Below are 25,547 nucleotides of genomic sequence, written 5' to 3' on the forward strand. Positions count from 1 at the left end.
TTCACTATTGTTTTCTCTTTTATATGCTGTTCACTCAGTCTTCTCACGTCAATTTGTTTCTGTATGTGTTTTTGAATGATCTTTAGTTTTATTCTTAATGTGACTACTACAGGATTGTGATCCGAGCCTATATCTGCTCCTGGGTAGGTTTTAGCTGAGAGTATAGAGTTGCGGAATCTTTGTCTAACAAGGACAAAGTCAATTTGATTTCTGACTACTCTACCTTTGGTGCCACTCGAAGATTTCCATGTGTACAGTCGTCTGTTAGGTAACTTGAAAAGAGTGTTAGCAACTACTAACTCCTCCGCTTGACAAAATTGTACCATACGGTCTCCTCGTTCGTTTCGTTCTCCTAATCCATAGTCACCCACGTAACCGTCCACACATCCATGTCCAATTTTGGCATTAAAATTGCCCATTACTACTGTAGTGTGATGTTTCTTCATTGATTTAAGAATTTGTTTCAGATCGTAGTAGAAACTTTCAATTTCATCATCATCTTTATCAGCCGTAGGAGCATATACTTGTATAATATTTATAATTTGTTTATTTTACTGAAGTTGTAGTGCCATTATTCTATCAGAGAAGGGAGTAAAGCTTGTTACACAGTTACTGATTTTCTTTGATACCAAGACAGCGACACCGTAACGATGAGTTGAACTGATGGTGCCTGAATAATAAATTGTTCCACTATTATTCGTGCATTTTCCTGATCCTGGCCACTGTACATCACTTATACCTAGGACATCAATTTTAAGGTTTTCCATTTCAAGGGCTACATTAGTTAATTTACCTGCTACAAAGAGGCTTCTTACATTCCACGTCGCTGTTCTTAACATCTTAAGGTGATTGACATTGACACTACAACAATATCTTGAGTATAATTGTCCATAATTTCTAATATTTCTTGTCACACAATATGTACGTTTACCGGACTATTTATTAAACTGATATTTTAGTTTTTACTAGAAAGTTTTTTTTTTATGTTTATAAGAAAGAATAACTGTGTTGTTATTTTTTTAAGCCCTTCTCTCTATTCAGAATGCCTAATATAGGCCTCTTCTAATTCTCGCCATTCATCTCTGTTGTTTGTAAGACGTTTCCACATTGATCCTGCAGATCTTTTAATATCGTCGCTCCGGCGCATTTGCGGTCTTCCTTGTAGTCTTTTAGCTTTATATGGCCACCAATTCCCAATTTATTTATTCCATCGGCTATCTATATATCCAGTCCATTTCCATTTCAGTTTAGCTACCTGTTCGACTGCATCTTTTACTTTTAGTAAAAGATGCTGTGTTGTTATAATGGTTTTAATTATATTCTACAATAGGTAAATATTTTCACCTCAAAAAGAAATAGAATCAGTATAATATAATTCAGATATAAACAAGGTTGTGAGGTATAAACTTATACCTACTTACTGAAATATAAGACTCAAATATGAATTTGTACCGTTACTCGGGGTAGGTCAAATGGACCTATGAATAACTATTTAATTACTTGATAATTTTTAATAATATTTTCGTTATAATTTTAATATTACATATTATACATATATATATATATATATATATATATATACATCTTATAACATAAACAAATATTATATTTAATAAGGAAGTAACTAACTTAACAGATTATAAATGCATAATATTCTCCATATATCGAGAAAAAGAGAAAAAACAACTAAATATATTTAAGTGAAAAAAATGAGTATACCTATTTTATTTATTTACAAATTTAATCTATACCCTACTAATATTTATTAAAACATTACTCGCATATTTTTTAGTATGAATACTCAAACATAAAAATTTGCTACACTTTTCACAAATTACATTGTTTCTTTGTTTATTTGTAACAAGGTGCACAGTGTTTTCTTTTACTTCTATTTGAACTATTTGCTGCTCGATTCCTTTGATGTGTCTCTTCTTGTTAAGGTTATGACGTAGGAGTTTGCAGTTTAGTCGTCAAACTTTTTATTGTTGATCTCTGTAAATGTGGAATTACTAATTTGTTTGCCAAAATTTTTAAAAAGATCCGCCTGGTAGATTACTCGGTCTCATTTCCAAAATAATTATTCATGGAATTAATTCCAGCTACATTTTCAAGCGGCAAAACAATCACCAAAGGCCATCTTCTCGTAGATCGAGCTGTATCATAAGAGGCACATAATTTGTCCAGAATGTTCACACCTGATTTTTTTACAATGTAAAGTTGTATTATTTCCGGTTTTTTATCGGTCTCAGACGATACAACTGAACTTGACGTCTGACTAGAGAACAAAATAACTGTCTTGTTTTCGGTACATATGATACCAAGTGTCTCGTATTTCGTATGACCAAATAAGCTATCATATTCATTTTTATTTTTGGGCAATGCAAAATCTGTTACAATTTCTCGTCCATTTTTCTCTACGGTTCCTACGAAGGACACTTTTTGTTTTCTAGTTCTTTTACAAGGTACAAACTCGTAAACTAATTAGCAGCAGTAATGTTTCTACCTGTGTCGAAAATTGGTTCTGCCACAATTGATTCTTCAGAATGACTTAGCCTGTAAGGCTAAGTCATAAAAAAGTTTTTATCAACCTAAAGATAATATCTTGATTCGGTACTTGCTTGGTTTTAAAGGTACATACTGTCTAAATCCGCAACGTTATCGAAATCCTGGCAGCATTTCATCAATTGTTGTGTTTTGTCCAAGGCTGTAATGTTACTGGTAATTAACCAAAAAAATAGTTAAAAGTATCTCTCACCGAAGCTTGTTTATATGTTGCTTGTATTTGAGGCCGTACATTTTTTTCATCGAAATGGACACATCTTATCAGAAATCTAAATCTGTTTTCAGACATTGTCATTCTAAATATATTTATGCTAAGGTCATCAGCTAAAAAGTAATCTAAAAGGGTTCTCTAAATCTAAATCTTTTTTCAGACATTGTTATTTTAAATATATTTATGCTAAGGCCACCAGGTAAAAAATAATCTTAAAGGTTTTGGTGACCACCTCTAAAATGTTCTAACAAAATGCCTAGAAATACCTTCATTTCTATTCTACCTGTTCTCTACAGTGGCTTATACGTGCAAACTTTTCTTTCAAACCATTTATATAAATATTTGTTTTCTCGACCAGTATAGAGAATATTCGGTCATCAAAAAATAATCGCCGGCAATCTAATTCACTTCTGGCGCCTTTAACAATTTGGCTTGCAACTCCTGGCAATTTACTAAAATATTATGCGTAGGAGTTTGAGTTATTGCCCAGGGCATCTTCCTTCAATATTTGAATATTTGAAGTGAAAGACGCAATCACACGACTCAAAACTAGCAAGTCCCCAGGAGTGGATTGTATCCCCGCAGAGCTCATCAAACATGGAGGTAACAGCATTATGCACCAAATTCACAACATAATAGTCAAAGTCTGGGAAGAAGAACAAATGCCAGAGGAATGGTGCACTGGAATCATATGTCCACTGCACAAAAAGGGAGATTTGTTGGAATGTAAAAATTATGGGGGTATAACTCTTCTGAATACAATGTACAAAATATTCTCCAACACCCTGTACAGCCGTTTAAGTACGTACGTGGAAGAAATCCTTGGTGAGTATCAAAGCGGTTTTAGGCCAGGTAGGTCAACAATTGACCAGATTTTTGTGCTACGTCAAATCTTAGAAAAAACCAATGAATTTAATATTGACACGTTCCATCTCTTTGTGGACTTTAAGTCAGCGTATGATAGCGTCCTAAGAGGTAAATTATACGAAGCCATGAATGAACTTAACATTCCCCATAAATTAATAAGGCTCGTAAAAACAACTATGAGTAAAGTGATCTGCAGAGTGCAAATACAAGGCGATATTTCACAAGCGTTTGAAACATATGCAGGGTTAAGGCAGGGAGACGCGCTGGCGTGCCTTCTCTTTAATATAGCGTTAGAAAAGACTATAAAAGATGCCGAGTTACACAATAGGGGAACAATCTTTAATAAATCAACGCAGATTATGGCTTACGCTGACGATCTGGATTTGATCGCACGTACTACACGAGGACTTAAAGAGATGACTTCCACCTTCTTGACAGCCGCTCAAAATATGGGCCTTAAAATAAACGAGGAAAAAACCAAAATGTTAGCATCTATTCCAAATAACAGAGATAGAGCTAGAAACGCCGAAGAAAACTTCAGTATAGACCAATATAATTTTGAGGTAGTAAATAAGTTTACATATTTGGGTTCTCTCATAACAAACGATAATGACACATCTGAAGAAGTAAAACGGAGGGTACTGCTAGCAAACAAATGTTATTTTGGACTAAGCAAGCAGCTAAAAAACAGAAATTTAAGCCAGAAAACCAAACTAATAATATATAGAACACTCATCCTACCAGTGCTGACATATGGGTCAGAAACATGGACCATCTCCAAAACAGACGCAAATCTTCTGCTCGTCTTCGAAAGGAAGATACTAAGAAGAATAATGGGCGCATTCTGTGAGAATGGTATTTGGAGAAGGCGATATAATTTCGAATTGTACGAGAAGTATAAAAAAATAGTAAATGGTAGAGATGTAATATCCTTCATAAAAATAGGTAGGCTTAGATGGGCTGGACATGTGTCAAGAGCAAATGAAAATTACCCACCCAGACGAACTCTATTATCGGTCCCAGTGGGAAATAGGAGTAGAGGCAGACCACGACTGAGATGGAGGGACGGTGTGGACGAGGACGCAAGGAAAATCGGCGCGGCAAATTGGCAACGGTTGGCGATGAACAGAAACGACTGGCGAAATAGACTGGGGAAGGTCAAGGCTCAACTAGAGCTGTAGCACCACTGATTATGATGATCTTCCTTCATTTTATTCCATCTCGGCCTGCATTATTAGCATTAAATGATTTATTGTTAACAAGTTTTAGTACATCTAAAACTAGACGACTACTAGAAACAACAGAGAAGAAAATACTTTGACGAATATCAGGGAAAAGTCTGTTGGATAGGTAGAGAAGCAAAAACATAAGAAGACCATGCAATATAGAAAACATAAATGGATGGATAATAAAACGGAAACAGGAGTTGAACTAAAACATTAGTAGAATGACAGAGGATACGATAGTACGAATAGTAGGAAGTCACCAAATGGACGAAGAAGTATTGGAAGACCAAGAAAAAGATTGTGCCGTAATTTAAACAATTTAGAAGGCTAATGTTAAAGAAGAAACAGGCTTTAAAGCCTACATACAAGAAGGAAGAAGAAGTTTTTTGAAATATTTTGAGACGAGAAATTGTATTTAGATAATAGATATACTGGACGATTATCACAACTTATAAATATTATACAAATTCGACAGCAAAGTGCAAAATAGTAAAGTGGCGATTAACCATGTTTACATAACCTGATTTACCATTATAAATATTTCTTAGCTTTCGGCCCACCACGTCTTCTTCTGTATCTACTTCGTCGATTTTATGATCGGTATCAGAATCAATCGACCTTGCCTTCAAATAATTCTTCGTTGTTTATTCATCTAATGCGTCAAAATCTTTTTGGGGTAAGGTATTTGTATCAAATTCACCATCTTTGAAAACAAGATGATTAAGCTCTTCTACGTCCGCAGGATTATCAAGTTTGTAAATACGTTTACTCATGACTAATTATACATGAAGGCATTGTCAGAAATTATTATTATTATTAACCAGAAGAAGTATTAGTTTGGTAGAGTACTAAACTTTATTATTATTGCAATATAATCTTCTACGCATTCTATGACGACACCTTTTAAAGATACCGATATCAGTTTTTGAACTTAGGAAGGTATTATAAACCTTCCGTTTTTTTTAATTAAAGTAATTGTTTTTTAATTTATAAAGTGTAATCATACGTAAACTGTTATCTGTAGTAAATTTTATTATCATTAAATTGTATTTAATGCGATAAAATTTATGTTTACATATTACTTGTGCTAAGTAGTTTATACTGATTTGATAATTGATATTTTTATGGTTAATAAGTATTTACTGATTTTATTATCGATTAGTATCCAAGTTATTGCCTATTTATATTTCTTAACTAGTCTCATATTATGTAATCTCATTTTATAATATCTTCTAGTCTAGATATATAGAGTGACTAAGAAACAAACTATGTAGCGATTAATTATTAGTCGTTAATAACCATAAATTTATATTTATAAATTATTATTTGTTTATAAGTATAGCTTAGGCCTAATTTTTTGCACTAGATCTCTAAACTGGGATAAGAGTTGGTCCTATAATTCAACCAATTGATGGTAAATTCCACTATTCCAGCAGCATGGTTATGTCAGTATTTTTTTAGGATTGAACTATTTTATTAAAAATTATTTCCAGAATAGATGTAGCTAGGGATCTATCTAATTTAATTTTAATAAAGGAACGTTTTATTGCCCGTATCACTACCGACTGTATCAAATATTTTCAGATAATGAAATAAATTTGATAGTTGGTAATTGCAGATAAAATCTAAAAATCAAATTCGCTAATTATATTTACGAAGCTGTCTGTTTTACATAAAACTTAAGAGGTCGCTGGTTAAATGAATTTAGAAATAATACTGGAGAAAAAATGCAATATTTTGACTGTAAATAAATTGGCGAAAAAATAGCCACTATCAATTGTGAATGATTAACTAGCTTTACTCATTACTGTTGTCTGTACAAAGAATGTACTTACCTTTTGACATATTTATGTATTCGTAGCCATTAGCGTACCGAAGATACCACGTTTCGACTTACGCTGCCTCGTGGTGAAGTCAAAGTGTTGAGACTTGAGATGGTCAGAAAGAACCCTCTAACCGTTGCGTTGGGTGGTTTATGGACAAGCGCATCTCATAAATCAGCCCTATTGTAGGACGCTTCTGAATAGGATCCTTAAGCTAGCGGGGACACATGAGCGGAATCCAATTTAACCTACGCAATATTTTTTCACCCATTTTTCACTAATTTATTACCACCCTAATAATTTTTTTATACTAAACTCTGACCATCCTGATAATTTTGCTCCCATAAACCTATTCGAAAACTAGCTGAATATTTAAACCAGCAAAATAGAGATCACTTGACATGAACTTATTCCTAACGCTTTTGCCAAACATTTCGTCTTATCATGACTTATATTTACACAGAAATCGTCTGATATCATCTGAATATAGTAGATCCCTTAATTCTCCTTTCACTATCCATGAGCTAATATCTACCTTAGCTAATAGTAGAAACACTGCAGCTGGGCCCGATGATATTCCTTATGCATTCCTAAAGCACTTGTCTAATTATGGTCTTAATAAACTCCTTAATTTATACAATATAATCTGGAGTTCCCATAAATTCCCATCTCAGTGGAGCAAATCTATTGTTATACCAATACTCAAGCCAAATAAGCCAACTATCTTTCCACAATCTTACAGGCCCATCTCTCTCACATGCACTATGTGTAAGCTAATGGAAAAAATGATCAACAAACGTCTTTTATGGTGTTTTGAAAAACACAAGATTATTCCAAAGGAACAATCTGGCTACCAAAGACAGCGCTCCACAAGAGATAATCTGGTAACACTCCAAACCCATATCTCCAACGCAATAAATTGCAAGCAAGATTTGATAGCAACTATCTTTGATATAGAAATCGCATTTGATACCATCTCTAGAAATGCAATTCTTGACAAACTTTTTGAATGTAACCTTACTGGCAACACATACGCATTTATCAAAAACTTCCTAACATCTAGATCGTTCAGGGTTTCTGTCAATAACTTTCTTTCTTCTCCACACATCCAACATGATGGAGTTCCTCAAGGTTCAGTTTTAAGCACATCCTTATTCATTATTTCGTTTAGCAAGTTAAGTGAAAATATAGCTCCACCAATCAAATGCGTATTATATGCCGATGACTTAATAATGTACTGTCATGGTAAATCCAACGCAACTACTAGTAAAATTCTACAATTAGGAGTAAATGACCTACAAAACAAAGTAGCTTCTCTAGGACTTACCCTCTCCCACTCTAAATCCAAAGTAATTAAATTTAGCAGAAGAATGAGTTCTTTTGATCCTGAAATCATTATCAACAACTTCAAATTACCGGTTGTTGATAATTGCAAAATATTGGGGCTGATATTTGATTCAAGATTAACCTGGAAGCAACATATACAGGAACTTAAAGGAGTTTGCCTAAAAAGGTTAAATATAATCAAAACACTCTCACATTATCATTGGGGCGCGGAAGAAACCACGTTACTGAAAGTTTACAGATCACTTATCCGCTCCAAGCTAGACTATGGATGTTTTGTCTATATGTCTGGTACTAAATCAATCTTTAATTCACTAAATACAGTACACAACACAGCTATTCGTCTATGTCTTGGAGCATTCCGTTCTAGTCCGGCAGAAAGTCTTCTTCTCTCCTATGCTGCTGCAATTTCTTCCAATCCGTCCAATCCAGTATATCATTTAATTACATCATCACACCATCCCCATAACAACCCTTCATGTAACTTAATTATAAATCCTATTCCTAGTCTTTTACAACCGTTACTAAAAGATATAAATTTGTCTGAAACCAGAACTCTACCTTTTTGCCAATAATCCCTATTGAACCAACATACTCCCACATCATGATATTTCCCTCACCAAGTTTAACAAAGAAAATACCAGTATTAGTACATTAAGAATTCTCTTTCTAGAACTTATAAACAAAAATAAATATAACATAGTTCTTTACACTGACGCGTCAAAGACTGAAAGTGGTGTTGGATATTCTGTAACCACTGTACAACAGCCTATCAAACTATCTAAAATTTCTTCTTGGTGTAGCATCCACATTGGTGAACTACTAGCTATCTCACATGCTTTCGAATATGCCCAACAATATCCAAATACACACATAGCCATATGCTCTGATTCACTTTACTCTATACACTCCATTAATGCTATATCCACCAACCATCCTATCGTCCAAGATATTCATGACACATATCAGCTTCTTATAAACCAAAATACAACTATCACTCTGATATGGGTACCATCACATGTTGGTATTAGTGGTAACGAAAAAGCTGATTGCCTTGCCAAACAAGCCGCATCATCCACGGACACCATTATGAATATACAAATTTGCAACGATCTCAAAGCTAGACTGAAGAAGCTGAATCTATCCACCTGGCAGATTCACTGGAATAATGTTACTTCAGCGCTGCATGAAATTAAACCCTCAGTGAACATTCTTAGCTATCCCAGTTTATCTCGAAAAAATATGGCAATCATACGGAGATTGCGTATAGGACATACCCGTCTAACTCATGGCTACTTGATGACATCATCTCCACAACCAAAATGTCAGTACTGCAATACGACTCTCCGAATCAGGCATATACTTATCGAATGCCCTTTTTATGCCAATATACGCCAACACCTCGATATCAGTACTAACTTCAAAGAGGTCCTAAACAGCACAGACCAAATCAACACGGTTATCAAATTCCTCGAGAAAAGTCAACTACTCAACAAAATATAAATGTTAATATTATAAGTTTTTATTATTTTCTCTTTATGTTAAATGTTTTTGTAAACTACTACTTTATGTTCAATGTTAATGTAAACTACATTATTTTGTAATTAATATGATATTACCATGTAAATCGTAACTCGTGCTAATGACCATAGATGTCACATGCACGTTAATTTAAATAAAAAAAAAAACAGCAAAATAAGAAAAAAACGTATTTTTGAAATACCTCAGTATTCTGCTAAGTTTTTACTAATTTATTACCATCCTAGTAATTTTTCATACCTAAACTACTCCTTGTGATAAGTCAATAATTCTGTTAGGTTAAAGTTTAACGTGAAAAAAATCTTTTTTTACAATTTCACTATCCTCTACTTATAACTGACATAAAAAAGTATTTTTACCCTGATAAGTTTCCATCTCTAAACCAATCTTATTTGGAAACGTTCCTGCTAGCTTAATATTCGAGCCAGCGTAATTAAAAAAAATTATTTATGATATACCACAGTGTTTTGCGAAGTTTTTACGAATTTATTACCAACTTAGTAATTGTTTATCCCTCGACTAACCCTTAGTGGAAGTCAATAGTTCTGCTACGTTTAAATTAAAGGTGAAAAAGTTTTGTTTTATAATTTTATTAAATACTATTTATAAATAAAATAAGAAACTCTCTGGTATCTTTTACTAAATGTTAACCAACTTCACCAATTCCACCATCTACACATTTACGCTGGTTGAATGCAAAGCAAATTTTTTCGGAAATATGAGATACTACAGTATTATGCTAGATTTGTACTAATACATTACCATCCTAGTAATTTTTCACCCTTCAACTACCCTCTACGAGGAGTCAATAATTCTACTACGTTAAAATTTAAGGTGATAAAAAATCTATTTTTATAATTTTACTGTATTCTACTTGTAACTGAAAATATAAATTGCTTGCCTGGTTTTTACTAAATTTGATTCACCCTTATAATTTTTGACCCCCTAAGCCTTAGTTAATGGGATACATTCAACAAGATACACATTGACGCTAGGTGAATAAAAAATCTTTTTGAGAACACAAGAGTGCTCTGCTAGAATTTTACTATATTTTTATTAGCCTAGTCATGTTTTTCTCAACTACCCTAATTGAAAAACATTTTCAAATGTTATTCTATACTAACTAATATTTATTTTTTCAATGTTTAAATATTAAAAATATGAAAACACTTTATTCCAAGAACTATAAATTTTACCTGTTTTAAAAAATTGACTCTGATTCGAGTCGTATTACATGGCTAAGCGAAATCGAATCGTTAGTCCCTTTTATGAATATAAAATAACTGAAATCAAGTTGAGTTTTAGTAAATACAATGGAATTTTTATATTTCACAGAATAAATTACCAGGTAAGAAATATTCAAATTGAAATAATTTTATTACGTCTATTACATTATTTATCTGATTGTAAAGGAGGGTCGTTGGGACCGTGTGCACCTATTGTTAAAAGATTTATATTCATTAGGTAGATGAAAATTTGAAAAATAATTAAGATATTTAATATTTTAATATTATTTAAATAAGAAGAGTATTAACGATTGGTCAAAACATAATTTTAAGATTAGGTGTATAACATAAAGAATTTATATTGGAAAACATTTTAGGATATAAATATTTTAAGTAGGTATATTCAAATGAGACCGAAATTACCGGTTGGTTAAAACAGCTGCTATAGATTATTTGCGTAGTAAAATAAATTTATATTAGCAGCATTTTAAAAATTTAAAGATATTTGTATTTTAATTCTTTGTCGATTTTTCATTCATTGTCATTCATTCATTCATTCATTGTCGAAAACCAAAGTGATGATCATGCGATATAATCAGAAACAACTAAGCAGAGATAAGAAACATAGCAGGTTAAGAAATGGTCAGGCAATTTCGCAAACAGTGGAGAATGCGAAGACGAGATCTGTCGACGCATCACAATGGCCAGATCGGCAACAGCCAAATTCACAAATATTTGGAAGAAAACTAACATCACAAAACACACAAAATTACGCCTTGTTCCAGCATTGATATTTCCTATCGCCACCTATGCTTCAGAAACTTGGACAATAAAAAAGCCGATTTAATGCGTATAATGGCATTTAAAATGTGGATCTAAACATCAGTGAGTCAGAAATAACTCAATTTTAGCAGAACTTAATATAAAAACTAGACTCATTACAACTATCAACCAAAATATACTGAGATATTTTGGAAATATAACTAGAAGAAGAGAAGGCATGGAGCGAATAATAGTTGAAGGTAACGTAGCGGGTAAAAGATCCAGAGGAAGATCTCCAGTACGATGGTCGGACCAAATAAAGGACATGACTGGTTACTCATTCTCCAAAGCAAGAGGACACGTACAGGAGAGAGATAATTGGACAGAAATAGTCAAACAAATTACATGAAGCCACTACACCCTTACGAATGATAAAAAATAGAGGAGGAGGATGGATATATATTATATCTTGGGGATATAGACTTGGTATAATAATCCTATGATCCGCAATCTTTCATGTTCATATTTGATTATTTGCTGAGTAAAGACATGCTTATGTGGTAGGAGTGTTTAATCTTTTTTTATAAAGTGAAATCCGAATTCATTATTAGATCTCAAAGGTTTCAGAGGTAATAACTTACTTTTATTGGATATTTGTTTACTTTACTTGAAATCTGCATATACTAGCATTTCGTATAATAAACAATAATAAAAATAAAATAGCGAAGAGAGTAGGTAACTGCGTTAAAGTTTACTCCGAGCGTTTTATTTTGTTGATCTTCTCTGAGGTCTGTTATATGTCAGTAAATGAACGTGAAATACGGCGATACACTGCAATTTTTCGTATTCCCCCCAATTGCATAAAAATTTAGATTTGCAAACGACCCCTATTAGGAAATATCATACAGTTGTAAATTTAAACAATTTGGAATTATTTAATTAGACAGTAACATTAAATTTAGATTTCCGTACTGTTTTATTTTTTACCACCTAATTTCTACTCTTGCGAAGAAATTCGATTAGTTGTAGTATTTTTTTTTTTTTTTTTTTTCGTTAAAAATACGATATACCATAAATACAATAATTTTTTTTATAAACATGTTATGCATTTATTTTATTCCAACTTACAAAACCCTTATTAGTTTGAAAGGATATGTGAAAGGATGTATGTGACTTAATAGCACATTATGTGTATCTTAAAATGCTCCAGTATACGCTTTTTGTTACATCCTAAAATGTTTGATTGGTTTTTTACTCATATCTCGGTTAGCTTTTAAGCTTTAAAGTACTTTATAACAATTTTGTAGTATTTTTTAACAGAAATAATAATGTAGTATTTTTTAAATTATTTTTTTAAGTCCATATTTTTAAAAGGGTTGTAGTTGAAAGGGCTTAAACGAGTAACCAGGAGTGTATGTAAATATTAAACACCAATATCTAAACCACAAAAAAAAACCAAAGACCGAAACATCCAGAGAAGTAAAGCCTATATGTTTTACTGTTTAAGATTTTTTGTATCACTGATACTTTTTAAGTTATTTTTAGAAAAAAGTCGTTTTTTTTCCAAAATTCACAAAAAAATTTCTTTTACTTTAAAACCAAATTTTTTCAAAAATTAGCACTTTGAACTAGTCAAACTTACAGATGACATAAACAATACATTAATAAAGTAAATTGTAAGGTGTTAACGATTAATTATATTTAAAGTGTTAATTAAAGGTGATTTTCAGGATGTTTTTACCAAAAAAAGGGACCAATTCTATTTTGAGCGTAACTTGCTTAGTTTTGATGCTAGACAATTGTTTAAACAAACTAAAAAGCTTTTTTTAAACACTTTCAAAAAGTTTTTATAAGTTTTTCCTGAAAAGTGTTAAATTTTTTGGTTATTTCACGTAGATGTATTTGATTTGGAAATTAACAAATAAAAACCTACTTTTCATAAGCTATAACTCTACTAGGTCTCTACTACTCTATTTCTACTAGATCTACAGTTTTCATAAGTACATCATTTTGTTTTGTTTTTTATCAGATACAATTTTGCTAAAAACATTTTTTTGAGAAATACTTACTTTTTGAGTTATTTGTAAAAAACCGTCGAAAAGATTGGTTTTAATTTTCAAAAATGAACATTTTCACCCTCGGGAACGCGTGGATTTTTTCCTTCAAGTAAAAGCAACTTTGGGCTTAAGTCCAAAAGAGGGTAAATCCAAATTTTCAAGCAAATCCGTTTGAACGAAACCTCGAAACGTGTGACCTTGGTTTGTATTTAAAAAAATCATTACGCAGACAATGATGACGTAATGTCCAACATATATAGCAGTTGATATTCATAGCCATTCAAAAATTAAGATTAACGTGTTTTAAGATTCTTTTAAAAGTCGTCTGTTTCTGAAATAATGAATTTATTCCATACATTTGCATCATACTGTAAATTTAATTTCAGCTGAAGGAAAATTAAAATTGTAAATGAAAAATGTCAAAATATATAGAGTATCCCATATAAGGAAAACATGAAACGGTAATTTTTTCCCTAAAAAATTTACATGCCACTGAACCCTTCGAGAATATATCTATCAAAAGCTCCAATATAGTTTTATTTTTAATTTTTCTTAATAAGGAGATATAAAATCCTGTCGTTTTTGTACTTTCTTTCTATCTGCTCTAGTTTACGGTATACCCTGCAAAACATACCCATTTGGGGCATCGTGTACATTAAATTAAATAATCCATTTTTGCTATATTGGTTACATTTTGATCAACTGGAAATTAGTGTACAACTAAGCACTTGTGCTTATAGCTAATATTACAGCAAAAAAAATATTAAAATTAAATTTAAAAAGAAAATAAAATTGGATCAATTAAGATAAGGCTTAAACATTTATTTTTTAAATTTTATGATCGCTTATAGACTAAAAAGTTTTTCATAAATATTAATGAATATACACTCTCAATATTTATTGTTATTCTTCTTTTTTTTTCAATGAAAGAAGTCAGTTACAATAAGTTAATTGCCGCTATAACTGGGATATGGTAGAAATTTTTGTGTTATAATATTGTGGGGATTCAACAAATAATGTAAATTATTAAATATTAGGAATTAATTAACACGAACTATTCCTTCGATAGCTCTGGTAAGATAAATGAACTTTAACCTATAGGTGCAAATAACTATCAAAATTTAAATGGTTGCAATAAACAATCAAAAACCATTTATAGGTACAGGTAAAACTAGGTAAAACTTACCGCTTGGTCTAATTACCATGGTTTGCACTACTTTATGAAAACAACGAACAAAACGAATTTAATATGATGGTTCACTCTAGGGTTACGTCTTTCCCTCTTAACGACTTACGCTCTTGTGTCTTTAGCGAGATGTATTCCCGAGCCTCAGCGGTACTATTAGGATCGGATGAATACAGGGGAGAAAAAATGTAATGATTAATTTATACAACAATATTTGAATTTAAACAAATATGTTTTCAACAATAAATCTGCCAAAATATTCCCAAACTGAGCGAACGGACTGTAAATACGGACATAAAAATGACACAAGATAATAAATTCAGAACGCCGGTCAAAATTATTTATGTATAAAAATTTGTTTTTAGAAAATTTATATATATAGATACATTATAAAAGTTTAAACCCTTATAAAACATTAAAAGTACATTACACAAAATATCTAATAATAAAAGGTCTATACAGTGCGAGTTTTATTATATGAAACGCGTCAATTATCAGTAGTAATATTCCTAGGACATTGATAACAGACGAGATAATTTCATGACAATTGAAAGCTCGTTCCTTGGTTGTTACCAAGCAACGAGCTTGAGAAATTTGTCATGAAATTATGAGGCATTCATCAATGTCCGAGGGATATTCGGCGGATAATTTTTCGAAAAAAAAAAAAAATCATAACTCAACATAACGAAACACTTATTTATTAAAAGTACAGTTAGTGAAAGTACAATTATTAAAATTTAAGTTAACATTAGATTCGTTGCTAAAGATCTATTACCACGCATAATATTTATACTTTGAACATTCTCATTGCCGAAACGTGACATTTTGAAATTTATTTGGATGAAGTTGTCAAACTCGATCGTGTTGTCATAGGGATTGAAAATTGCACTGAATGCAATTATCAGTCTAATGTTGACATGATTGGGTGAAATTATTCCACATGACACAAAATGACGAAATTTGAATGGTTGTTAGAACAGTCGAAAAATTATCTCGGTAACTGCTTCCCGATTTTTATGTTTAGTTTGTAGACAAATCAAGTTAAAAAAAAATAAGAATGTTTTCGTCACAACTGTATAGACGTATTGGACAGTTGAAATATGTAGTATAAGATAATACAAAAAGATTTATTTAGGGATTCATCAATTTTTTAGTGGAAATATTTTTAAATAAACAATCAAAACGCTAAACTCATTATTTTGCTCAAAAATAAAAAACTAGAGATTTGACGTCAACATACAACTTTTTTAGATAAAAAGATCATCAAAATAAGATATGCTAAATTAAAATCGGATGATAAACAAAAAAGTTATTGCAAAATAACAAAATCGCTGTTTTTGAATATTGCTAATAATTTTTTAATTGTAATGAAAAGGTTGCTAATGTGAGTCCATAATATCAGTATATGAAAAACCAGTCAATACTTACAATCTTTAGTAGTTTTTATTATTTAATAATGGTAAATTTTGATTAACTGGTTTCAAGGCTTACAATATTTGCTCTATTATCAGGCCCCAGTATATTAGTATTACATATTTATATTAAAAACTGCAAGCTAAGACAACATAAAACAACCAAAAAACAACTAAAACGTAATAAAATGATAATTAATAATATCAAATTAAACATGCAGCTATAACATTAATTGACAATGAGATTGACAAAGCAAATATTATATTGGGACGTTAGTGCCATTGGGTATAACCAATCTGACAAAAACTTCACCATATTATGGGGTATTGTGTTAAAATTGAATTATAATTACAACAAAACAAAATTATGACTTACATACAGGAAAGCTTTATGAACTAAGATAATCCTGAAAACTACCTTTTTCATTCCACAAGGAATCCATTCACTCAAACCCTGGAATGTATAACTTTCTTTATTTTATATACATTTCGAGGTTTGAGTGAATGGATTCCTTGAGGAGAAAGATGGTTTTCAGGATTATCTTGGTTTATGGAGTTTGCTGTATCTGATATGTAAGTAGTAATTTTGTTTTGTTGTGAGTATAATTCAATTTTCACATAATACCGCTATAATATACCATATACTAATGACTGAGTATATGGTGCAGTTTCAATCTAGTTTACATGATTGATTACACCCAATGACATTAACGTCCCAATATAATATTTACTTTGTAAATCTCTCTAAATTATTGTTATAACTGATTGCTTTATTTACTATTATTTATTATTATTTTATCACTTACTATTATTTACTAAAGATGACAATCCAACCTTTAGGGGATACGATAAAAGAAATAAAGGGACATGTCTCTTTGAGACGTAGAGAAGGCAACCGGTCTAGGAGCGGCACTCCGAAATCAATGCTCCGGTATTACAGGATGGGGGTTGAGGCATCGGGTTAACCCCTTGATACTTGTTAAAAACTTTAAAGGTTAAAAGTTCCGCTAACAGACCTCGAAAACGATTGAAGAAACGAAATCTACTTAAGCTTAGAAAACGGACTATGAATATTGACACTTGGAACGTTTAAGGGCTCTCCAATAAACTTTACGACATAATTTTGAAAGTCAATCAATCAAAAATGGATAGTTTAGTACTTACCGAGACTAAAGAGAAAGAACAAGGATCAGAAAACCTAGGAGAATACGACCATTTTTTCTCGGGAATACCGAGAGATCAAAGAGTCCAGCAAAGACTGGCCATACTTATACGAAAAAGACTTAGGTGCATAGCATACTGGGAATCAGTGAATCGGCGCATCATCAAACTTAACCTTACCCTGCGTGGTAGTAAAGCCACCATCTTCTTGGTATCTATACAGTAAACGAGGACGCTTTATTAAAAGATAAAGAAGAGTTATTTGAGCAACTATCTTACAAAATATCAAAAATAGGAACATCAAGAAAAATACTCCTATTAGGAGACCTAAATGGGAGAACAGGTAAAAAAAATTAAAGATAAAATGATTACTAAATCCGGAGAAGATACTAGAAACGACAATGGAGATAAGCTTATCAACATATGTGAACAAAACAATCTGAGAATCTGAGAACAAGCTTAACGGCTTTTTCCAGCAGCGAGGAATACATAAATTCACTTTTGTCCAACAATCAAGAAATTTGAAATTCATTATACCCGACAAAATACGCAACTCAATATACAAGACGTGGATAGCCTCAGCCATGAAAGAACAAAGGCACTATACAAAAAGCGACTCGACGAAAAGCTCTTTCAAGAAAACTTGGATAGTGTTGAGCACCATTACAATTACATAAAACAATGTTTTAAAAGTGCAGCAGAAGAAGACGCCATATTAGTGGGATGAAGAAATCGGAGAAAAAATTAAGATTAAACGAGATAAATACCACAAACACTTAAATATAAATACTGATCAAAGTAAAAACGAATACCGAACAGCCCAAAAAACGTACGAGGTACGATAACTAAGAAGAAAAACGAAAGCTGGGAAAGAAACTGCTCCAAAATAAACACTTACTTGTGGTGTGAGATACTTTAATCTCTTGAACAAGATAAGACTAAAGACATTATCTCACCGATCAGCCTATATAAATGAGACGAATACTTCGCAAGTCTACTGGCGGAGGAAAGGGCAGAATATTTGCAAACACCTCAAACACAATCAGAGGTGTAAGTACATAAAATAGCTTCCCCAATTAGGATTGACGACAAAGAAGTAGCACGAGTATTCCAAGCATTAATGAATAGAAAATAACCAGGCCCTGGCAATATCATTCCTGAGCTACTCAAATACGGTACAAGCAAACTATATAAGCAGCTAGACAGCCTTTACCGAAAATGTATTAACGGGGGGAGTATACCGGAGGAGTGGAGGACATCGTTTATCACGACAGTACATAGAAGGGAAGTAAAGATGTATGTATGTGACAATTATCGAGAAATCGCAGTGCTTAGAACCATCTCGAGAGTTTACGGGAAACTCCTCAAAAAGAGAATGGAAGATGAATTCTGTGATATGGAGGAAGAATAGGCTGGCTTAAGAGCAGATAGATCAACTATTGACCATCTGTTTACTGTTACCCAGCTAATAAAAAAAAGTAGCACGAAATCAATCAACACTTCTCCTCTACGTGGACCTTAAAAAAAGCTTATGATAGTGTGCTACAACAAAAACTCTGGGAAGCTCTCGTGAAAGCAAATATTAGTGTAACCTTAATCAAGGCTGTTTGGGACCTCTACATTAGCAACACAAGTAAAATAAAGAAAGGTCAGGAGGTATCGGGAGGTACAAAGATGCTAGGTTTCTCCTACTTTGTTTAAGATCTACTCGGAGCAAGCGATGAAGATGATGGGAATTCCTCTAAATGACGCAATATTGTACACATTGAGTTTTGAAGACGACCAGATAGTGATGGCCCAAGACTATGAATACCTTGAATATATGACCCGTAAAATTATCGAAGAATACGAACTGTGGGGGCTAGAAGTATCAGAGAAAGAAATATCAAGAAAACTGAATATATATGTATTGGGGAAATTGAACAAAATTTAATCTTGGAAAATGTGAAGAACACAGGACAATTAGCTTAATGAACCATATTTTAAAAGTGTTGTTACGAGTGATACACGAACGTATCTATAAAAAGCTAGATGATAGAATAGCTAAAAACCAATTGGGATGCAGAAAAGGCTTTGGCACTAGAAAAGCATTATTTACTGTATAAACACTAATCGAACGATGTCGAGATGTCAATTGCGACGAATTCATATATCTAGTTGACTTCGAAAAAGCTTTCGACAAAGTACAACACCGAAGAATGGCAAAAATACATACTACAAAACACAGAATTAGATGACGAAGACGTGAGAATCACTGCCGATCTATACCGATATCAGAAAGTCATAATACGAATAGACCAACAAAAATCGAAAGAAATACCTATAAATAGTGGAGTAAGACAAGGATGTGTGCTTTCCCCTTTACTTTTTAATATGTATTTAGAAGAATTGTATAAAAAGGCATTAGAAGACGTAAATGAAGGAATATTTATTAACAGAGCATTTCTGAATAATTTTAGATACAGCAGAGAAGGACTGCAGATCTTGGTTGATCGCATTACCCAACACTGCAGAAAGTATGGAATGGCACTGAATACAAATAAAATAAAAATCATGGTTGTAAGCAAGAACAAAATTGAGAAAGAGAGTGTTTATGCTAAAGAAAAACTTTTAGGCAGGGTGCACAAATATCAGTCCTCAGGTTGCGAACTAAATGAATAATTTGATAGAATTACGAAAATAAAATGGCGTATTGGGATAGCTAAAAGTGCTTTTAATAAAATGAAAGCAATACTATGCAATGCAAAACACAACATCGAAATTAAAAGTAGAGTATTGAGGTGCTACGTGTTCTTTGTCCTGTTATATGGAGTTGAGGCCTGGACAATTACAGAGGCGACAGAGAAAAAACTCATTAACTTTGAAATGTGGTGTTATCGAAGAATGTGGAAAATATCTTGGACACAACACATAACAAATGCGGAAACGATACGAAGAATAAAAAAAGATAAAGAAATACTCAACACTATAAAGAAAAGAAAAATGAGCTACTTTGGTCACATACTAAGAAACGAGAAATATGAATTGATGCGGCTCGTCATACAAGGGAAGGTGAAAGGCAAAAGAGGACCGGGGAGAAGACGCACCTACTGGCTGAAGAATCTGAGACAAGGGAGTGGGAAAACGTCAATAGAACTTTTCAGAACGGCTGCAGATATGGTCAAATGGGCCATGATAATCGCCAATGTTCTTAGGGATAGGGCATATTAAGAAAAAGACTTTGTGACAAAACAATCTCCAGAGAAAACAAACACAAAATCTATAACAGCATTATAAAAAGCATTGTTACATATGAAAGTGAGGTATGGTCACTGAAAGGAAAAAACTTAAAAGCCTTAGAAGTAACAAAAACGGACTTCTGGAGAAGAGCTACTGAAAAATCAAGATTAGACAGAATTAGAAACGAAAGAATACGAGAAATTATGGGTGTTAAGCACAGTATAACACAGGACATCAAAATAAATCAAATAAGATGGTATGCACACGTCCAAAGAATGGATGAGCACAAAATACTAAAGAAAGTATTGAACTGGACACCACATGGAAGAAGAAAGCAAGCTGGACCGAGATTATATTGGACAGAAGGAATCGATAAAGACTTAAGGTAGTTGAAGAAAACGGTTGAGTTTATCGAAAGTACAAGCTGATTGTAGCCGCAAATGTCAAACATGAAACAAAAAATTTCGGTATAGCAGTGTTGGCATGTTTTTATAATGTAGATGCTGTATACTTCAAATATAAAAAGATAAAGCGTTAGAAAAGTACATATGGTTTATATTATGTTATGAATTCTGCAGTTTTTGGTTTATATAAAACAACGATGAGTAAATATTTATTTCTTTGGAGATTAATTGCAGTTAATTATTAAAAATTTTTTTAGCAATTACCCTTTGATAGATTAGGGGATAGATTTGGCAATCGTCAAATCAGCAGTTGCCAGTTTACAAAAGATGTTTGCAATTTTTCTCGAAAGAGACAAATATCTACTCGTTATTGCTCGATATAAATTAAAAGTTGCAGAATTCATAAAATAATATAATCAAAATGTACTTTTTAAAAGCTTTACCTCTTTATATTTAAAGCATACAATTTATGCATTATAAAAACATGCAAACACTGTCAAACCGAAATATTTTTGACATTTGCGGCTATATTCAGCTTATACTTTCGGTAAACTCCACCAAGAAAACCTTTGGAACAACCGAGATAAATGTAGACTGCAAATCATAAGACGGCGTAGAACGTTGTAAACTGATTAATATTGATTGATTGATTATTTTATTAGGTTTCAGTTGTTCGTTGTTTATTTTAAGTTGTTTTAGCTTGTAATTTTTAATATAATTAAAACTAACATACTGGGCCTGATGATGGGGCAAATATTGTAAGCCTTAAAACCGGTGACCCAAAATTTACCATCAATAAATAATAAAAACTACTTAAGATTGTGAGTATTGACTCATTTCTTATATACTGGTATTATGGACTTACATTGGAAACCTTTTCATCACAATAAAAAAGTTATTAACAATAGTCAAAAACATTTACACGTTTCTTGTTGGATTTTCACACATATTATCATAATATCCTAATACCATTAAAATCTTTATGTGTTCTTATTCAGATATACGATTCATTGTGACTTTAAAAAAACACCAACAATAATAATTTATTGAAAGGACCAAGTTGTTATTGTAATATTTCCAATGTAAAGTATCAAAGTAATACAAAGTAATAAAAATTTATTAAAATTGGTAATGATCAAATGTAGATTTGGGCGGCATTATGTGCATGGACGTTGCAAGATTAGCTTGCTATTAATTAAAAAAATATACCTATAAAGTATTTAGTTCCAGATCTAAATATTCGCCACTTAGTTTATACAGGGTGAGTCATAACTATTGGGACATAGACTAAGGACAGGTTATTTGGACCAAAATATGGCTATTGGGCCAAATATGCCTTAATAAAATGTTGCTGAGAAAAAAGATTCAGGTGTTAAAGTTAATTTTTGTTTTTCGTTTTTTGCTAATAGTTTCCCTGTATATTTATAAATTGCTATCAAAATTGGCACAGAGGCATAATCTTAGACAAGAAATAGTATTTCATTTACAATTTTACTTTTTGTCATAGAGGGCGCCACGTAGATCATTCCTAATGATCAAATTGTGTATAAACTTTTTCTGATGAAACAGAAGTAATTTTTATTAGAAAATATGACGTAAACATCATTTTTACGTAAAATTGGTAATCTTGTTTAAACATGATAATTTCAACCGTTTTCGATAAAAACGCAGTCGAACTGCTTAGAGTCTTAAAAAAGGATTTCAAATATTATTTGATTTATGAAAAGTATGCTTTGGACTGTCAGATAATTGTTGTTGGTAAATGTCATTTGTTCAGAGTAAATTATTTTTGATGTGATGTGACAGTGTAGTGTAATGTTGCATTTTTTAAAAGTAATCATTACTTTTTTTTGATTGAAATGCCTCGTCACAATCATTTTACTAATGAAGAAATGCGAGATATGATTTGCGTATACGCACAAGAAAATTTTTGCGGTCGCTCGGCAGCCAGAAGGTATGGAATGTTATACGCAAACAGAAGGCAACCAAATCACAAAACTTTTGCAAGATTATATCGCAGTTTAGGTGAAACTGGGTCATTTCACACTAAAAATCGGCGTGGACGACCGAAACAAATCACACTTAATCAAGAAGATGAACATTTGGTTCGAGTAGATGAAAATCCTGAAATAAGTTCACGACATCTATCAGCAGCAACAGGAGTAAGTCAGTCGTCTATTGTTAGAATTCTAAAAAAAGAGAACCTCCATCCTTATCACTTCACTCCTGTTCAAAATTTATTTCCAACAGATCTTCCACGATGGTTACAGTTTTGCCAACGTATTCTGAATAAACATCGCAATGACAGACACTTTATTAAGAATATTTTGTTCACCGACGAAGCAACTTTTACCAAACGAGTGGTTTTTAATTGGCGAAATAGTCATTATTGGGAAGAAGAAAACCCGCATGCTATTAAAGCTAGACATTTTCAGCATGAGTTTAAATTGAATATTTGGTGTGGCATTATAGGCGACCAACTACTAGGTCCTTATGTTCTTCCTCCGAATTTAAATGAAGATTCTTATTTATTCTTTTTGGAAAATACTCTTAGTGATATTTTAGATGATCTGTCACTGGATGTAAGAAGAAAAATGTGATTTATGCAGGATTGAGCGCCACCTCATTTTTCATTAGTTGTTAGAAATCATATTAATGACGTATTTCCTCAACGATGGATTGGCAGAGGCAGTGATTTTCAATGGCCACCAAGAAGTCCTAAGTACAACCCGCTAGATTTTTATTTTTGGGGACATATAAAGTCTTTAGTTTATGCCAATATAATTAATACACACAACGAACTTTGGAGATACATTCAAAATGCAGCTAATCTTATAAGGGGACAGAATAATATTTTTTTAACGTCCGAAAATCCTTTATAAAAAGAATTAGAAAAGGCATAGAAATCGGAGGAGACCATGTAGAACATTTAGTTTGAGTTTTTGTGAATTCTCTTAAGTTAAAGTGTGTTTAGTTTTGACTTATCGTCAAAACGGAAACCTTACGTTAGTTGCAACTTTGTTTATTAGTTTGGTATTTGATAGTGGAATTGTAAATAAAATATTATTTCTTGTCTAAGATTATGCCTCTGTGCCAATTTTGATAGCAATTTATAAATATACAGGGAAACTAATAGCAAAAAACGAAAAACAAAAATTAACTTTAACACCCTGTATCTTTTTTCTCAGCAACATTGTATTAAGGCATATTTGGCCCAATAGCCATATTGTTGTCCAAATAACCTGTCCTTAGTCTATGTCCCAATAGTTATGACTCACCCTGTATAAATCAACTTTTTGTAAAACTCTCTATTAAAAATATTTATTATTAATTTTTTTTAATTTTAGCATTCAGAGCAAATCACAAAAGTAAGAAATTTAATACAATCATTTAACTATGAAGATGACGAGACTGAACAATTAATATCGGAAACCCGAACACTAATAGCAACAACAAAAACAGAAATGGAGTCATTACAAAATACTGCAAGGATCTTAATGGAAAGCAGTATACAGACTCTAGAAAGAAATATTCAAAACCTGTCAGGTAAAGAAACAATACTTGATAATCATTTTATGTTAATAACTAATTTACTTTTAAAGGTAAGGATATAGTTGCATCAGATTATATGAGAATTAATGAAAAACTTTTAAAAATACAAAACATTCTTTAATTTTAAACAAAGTAATACCACAGTAAAAAAATTGTTAACCTTTAGCATTAGAGAAACCTTACTCAACAGTGCACATTAATTTCAACTTTCAAAACTTTTCGTAAAACATTGCAAAGCATTGATGTATTACTTTTTGTTCCAACGAGAACTAAATACCCTCCTGTTGACATTGTGTGGCAATTGTTCTTTGATAACTAAATTTTAAATATAATATATAAACGCATCATAAAATTTAATTTAAGTTTATGATTTCGATTTGTGTCTCTACAGTTCCATTTAATGGATGATTGAACGCATTTTATGCTCTTGGGCCAATGACGAAAGGCGGCTGATTTGCTAGATCAGCAGATTTGTATCATTCCATTTAAATTTCCTCTGCAAGTTCTCTTTCTATATAATCGTGGGGTAAGGCCACCAGAGAAAAGCTAAATATGCTTCAAAGGCAAGTATATACAAAAGGCAGATATGATGCCAGGAAGCAGGAAAAAGGATACCGGGATTAAATAAACTAATGAGAGAGATAATAAACAATCATCCACAGTTGGAAATGATATCAGATGCAATGCAACCTAAATATAAGTTTTTAAAAGCAGTTTACCGTACCATTATTATTACCACCATACCGATGGACACAACGTATTTTAGAGTGGAGACCAAGGCAAGAAGCAATACGGAGCAGAGGACGCCCACCAACTAGATGGACTGACGATCTAAAGCATGTTAGCAATAACTGGATGCAAGCCACATAAGACAGAGACAGATGAAGAGAGCTGAGGGAGACCTATGTCCAGCAGTGGACCCATACAAGTTGATGATGATGACCGTCATCTTTCCAGAAATAGACAAATGAGAGTCGAATAAAATGAATCTCATAA

The 25,547-nt window shown here is 32.3% G+C and overlaps 2 protein-coding genes across 2 annotated transcripts in view; one reads left to right on the forward strand and one right to left on the reverse strand.

Annotated features, from left to right (window-relative positions):
- LOC140432302 (uncharacterized) overlaps window positions 1–25,547 on the reverse strand; it is an 803,181-nt gene that overhangs the window by 583,566 nt on the left and 194,068 nt on the right. The gene's annotated exons all lie outside the window — the stretch shown is intronic.
- LOC140450735 (uncharacterized) overlaps window positions 1–25,547 on the forward strand; it is a 37,333-nt gene that overhangs the window by 8,295 nt on the left and 3,491 nt on the right. The window contains exon 2 of the mRNA XM_072544407.1: window positions 24,347–24,545. Within this exon, the coding sequence (XP_072400508.1) occupies window positions 24,347–24,545 (199 nt within the window). The remainder of the gene's footprint in view (window positions 1–24,346; window positions 24,546–25,547) is intronic.

Source organism: Diabrotica undecimpunctata, chromosome 1 (genome assembly GCF_040954645.1).
Source record: "Diabrotica undecimpunctata isolate CICGRU chromosome 1, icDiaUnde3, whole genome shotgun sequence".
NCBI lineage: Eukaryota > Metazoa > Arthropoda > Insecta > Coleoptera > Chrysomelidae > Diabrotica > Diabrotica undecimpunctata.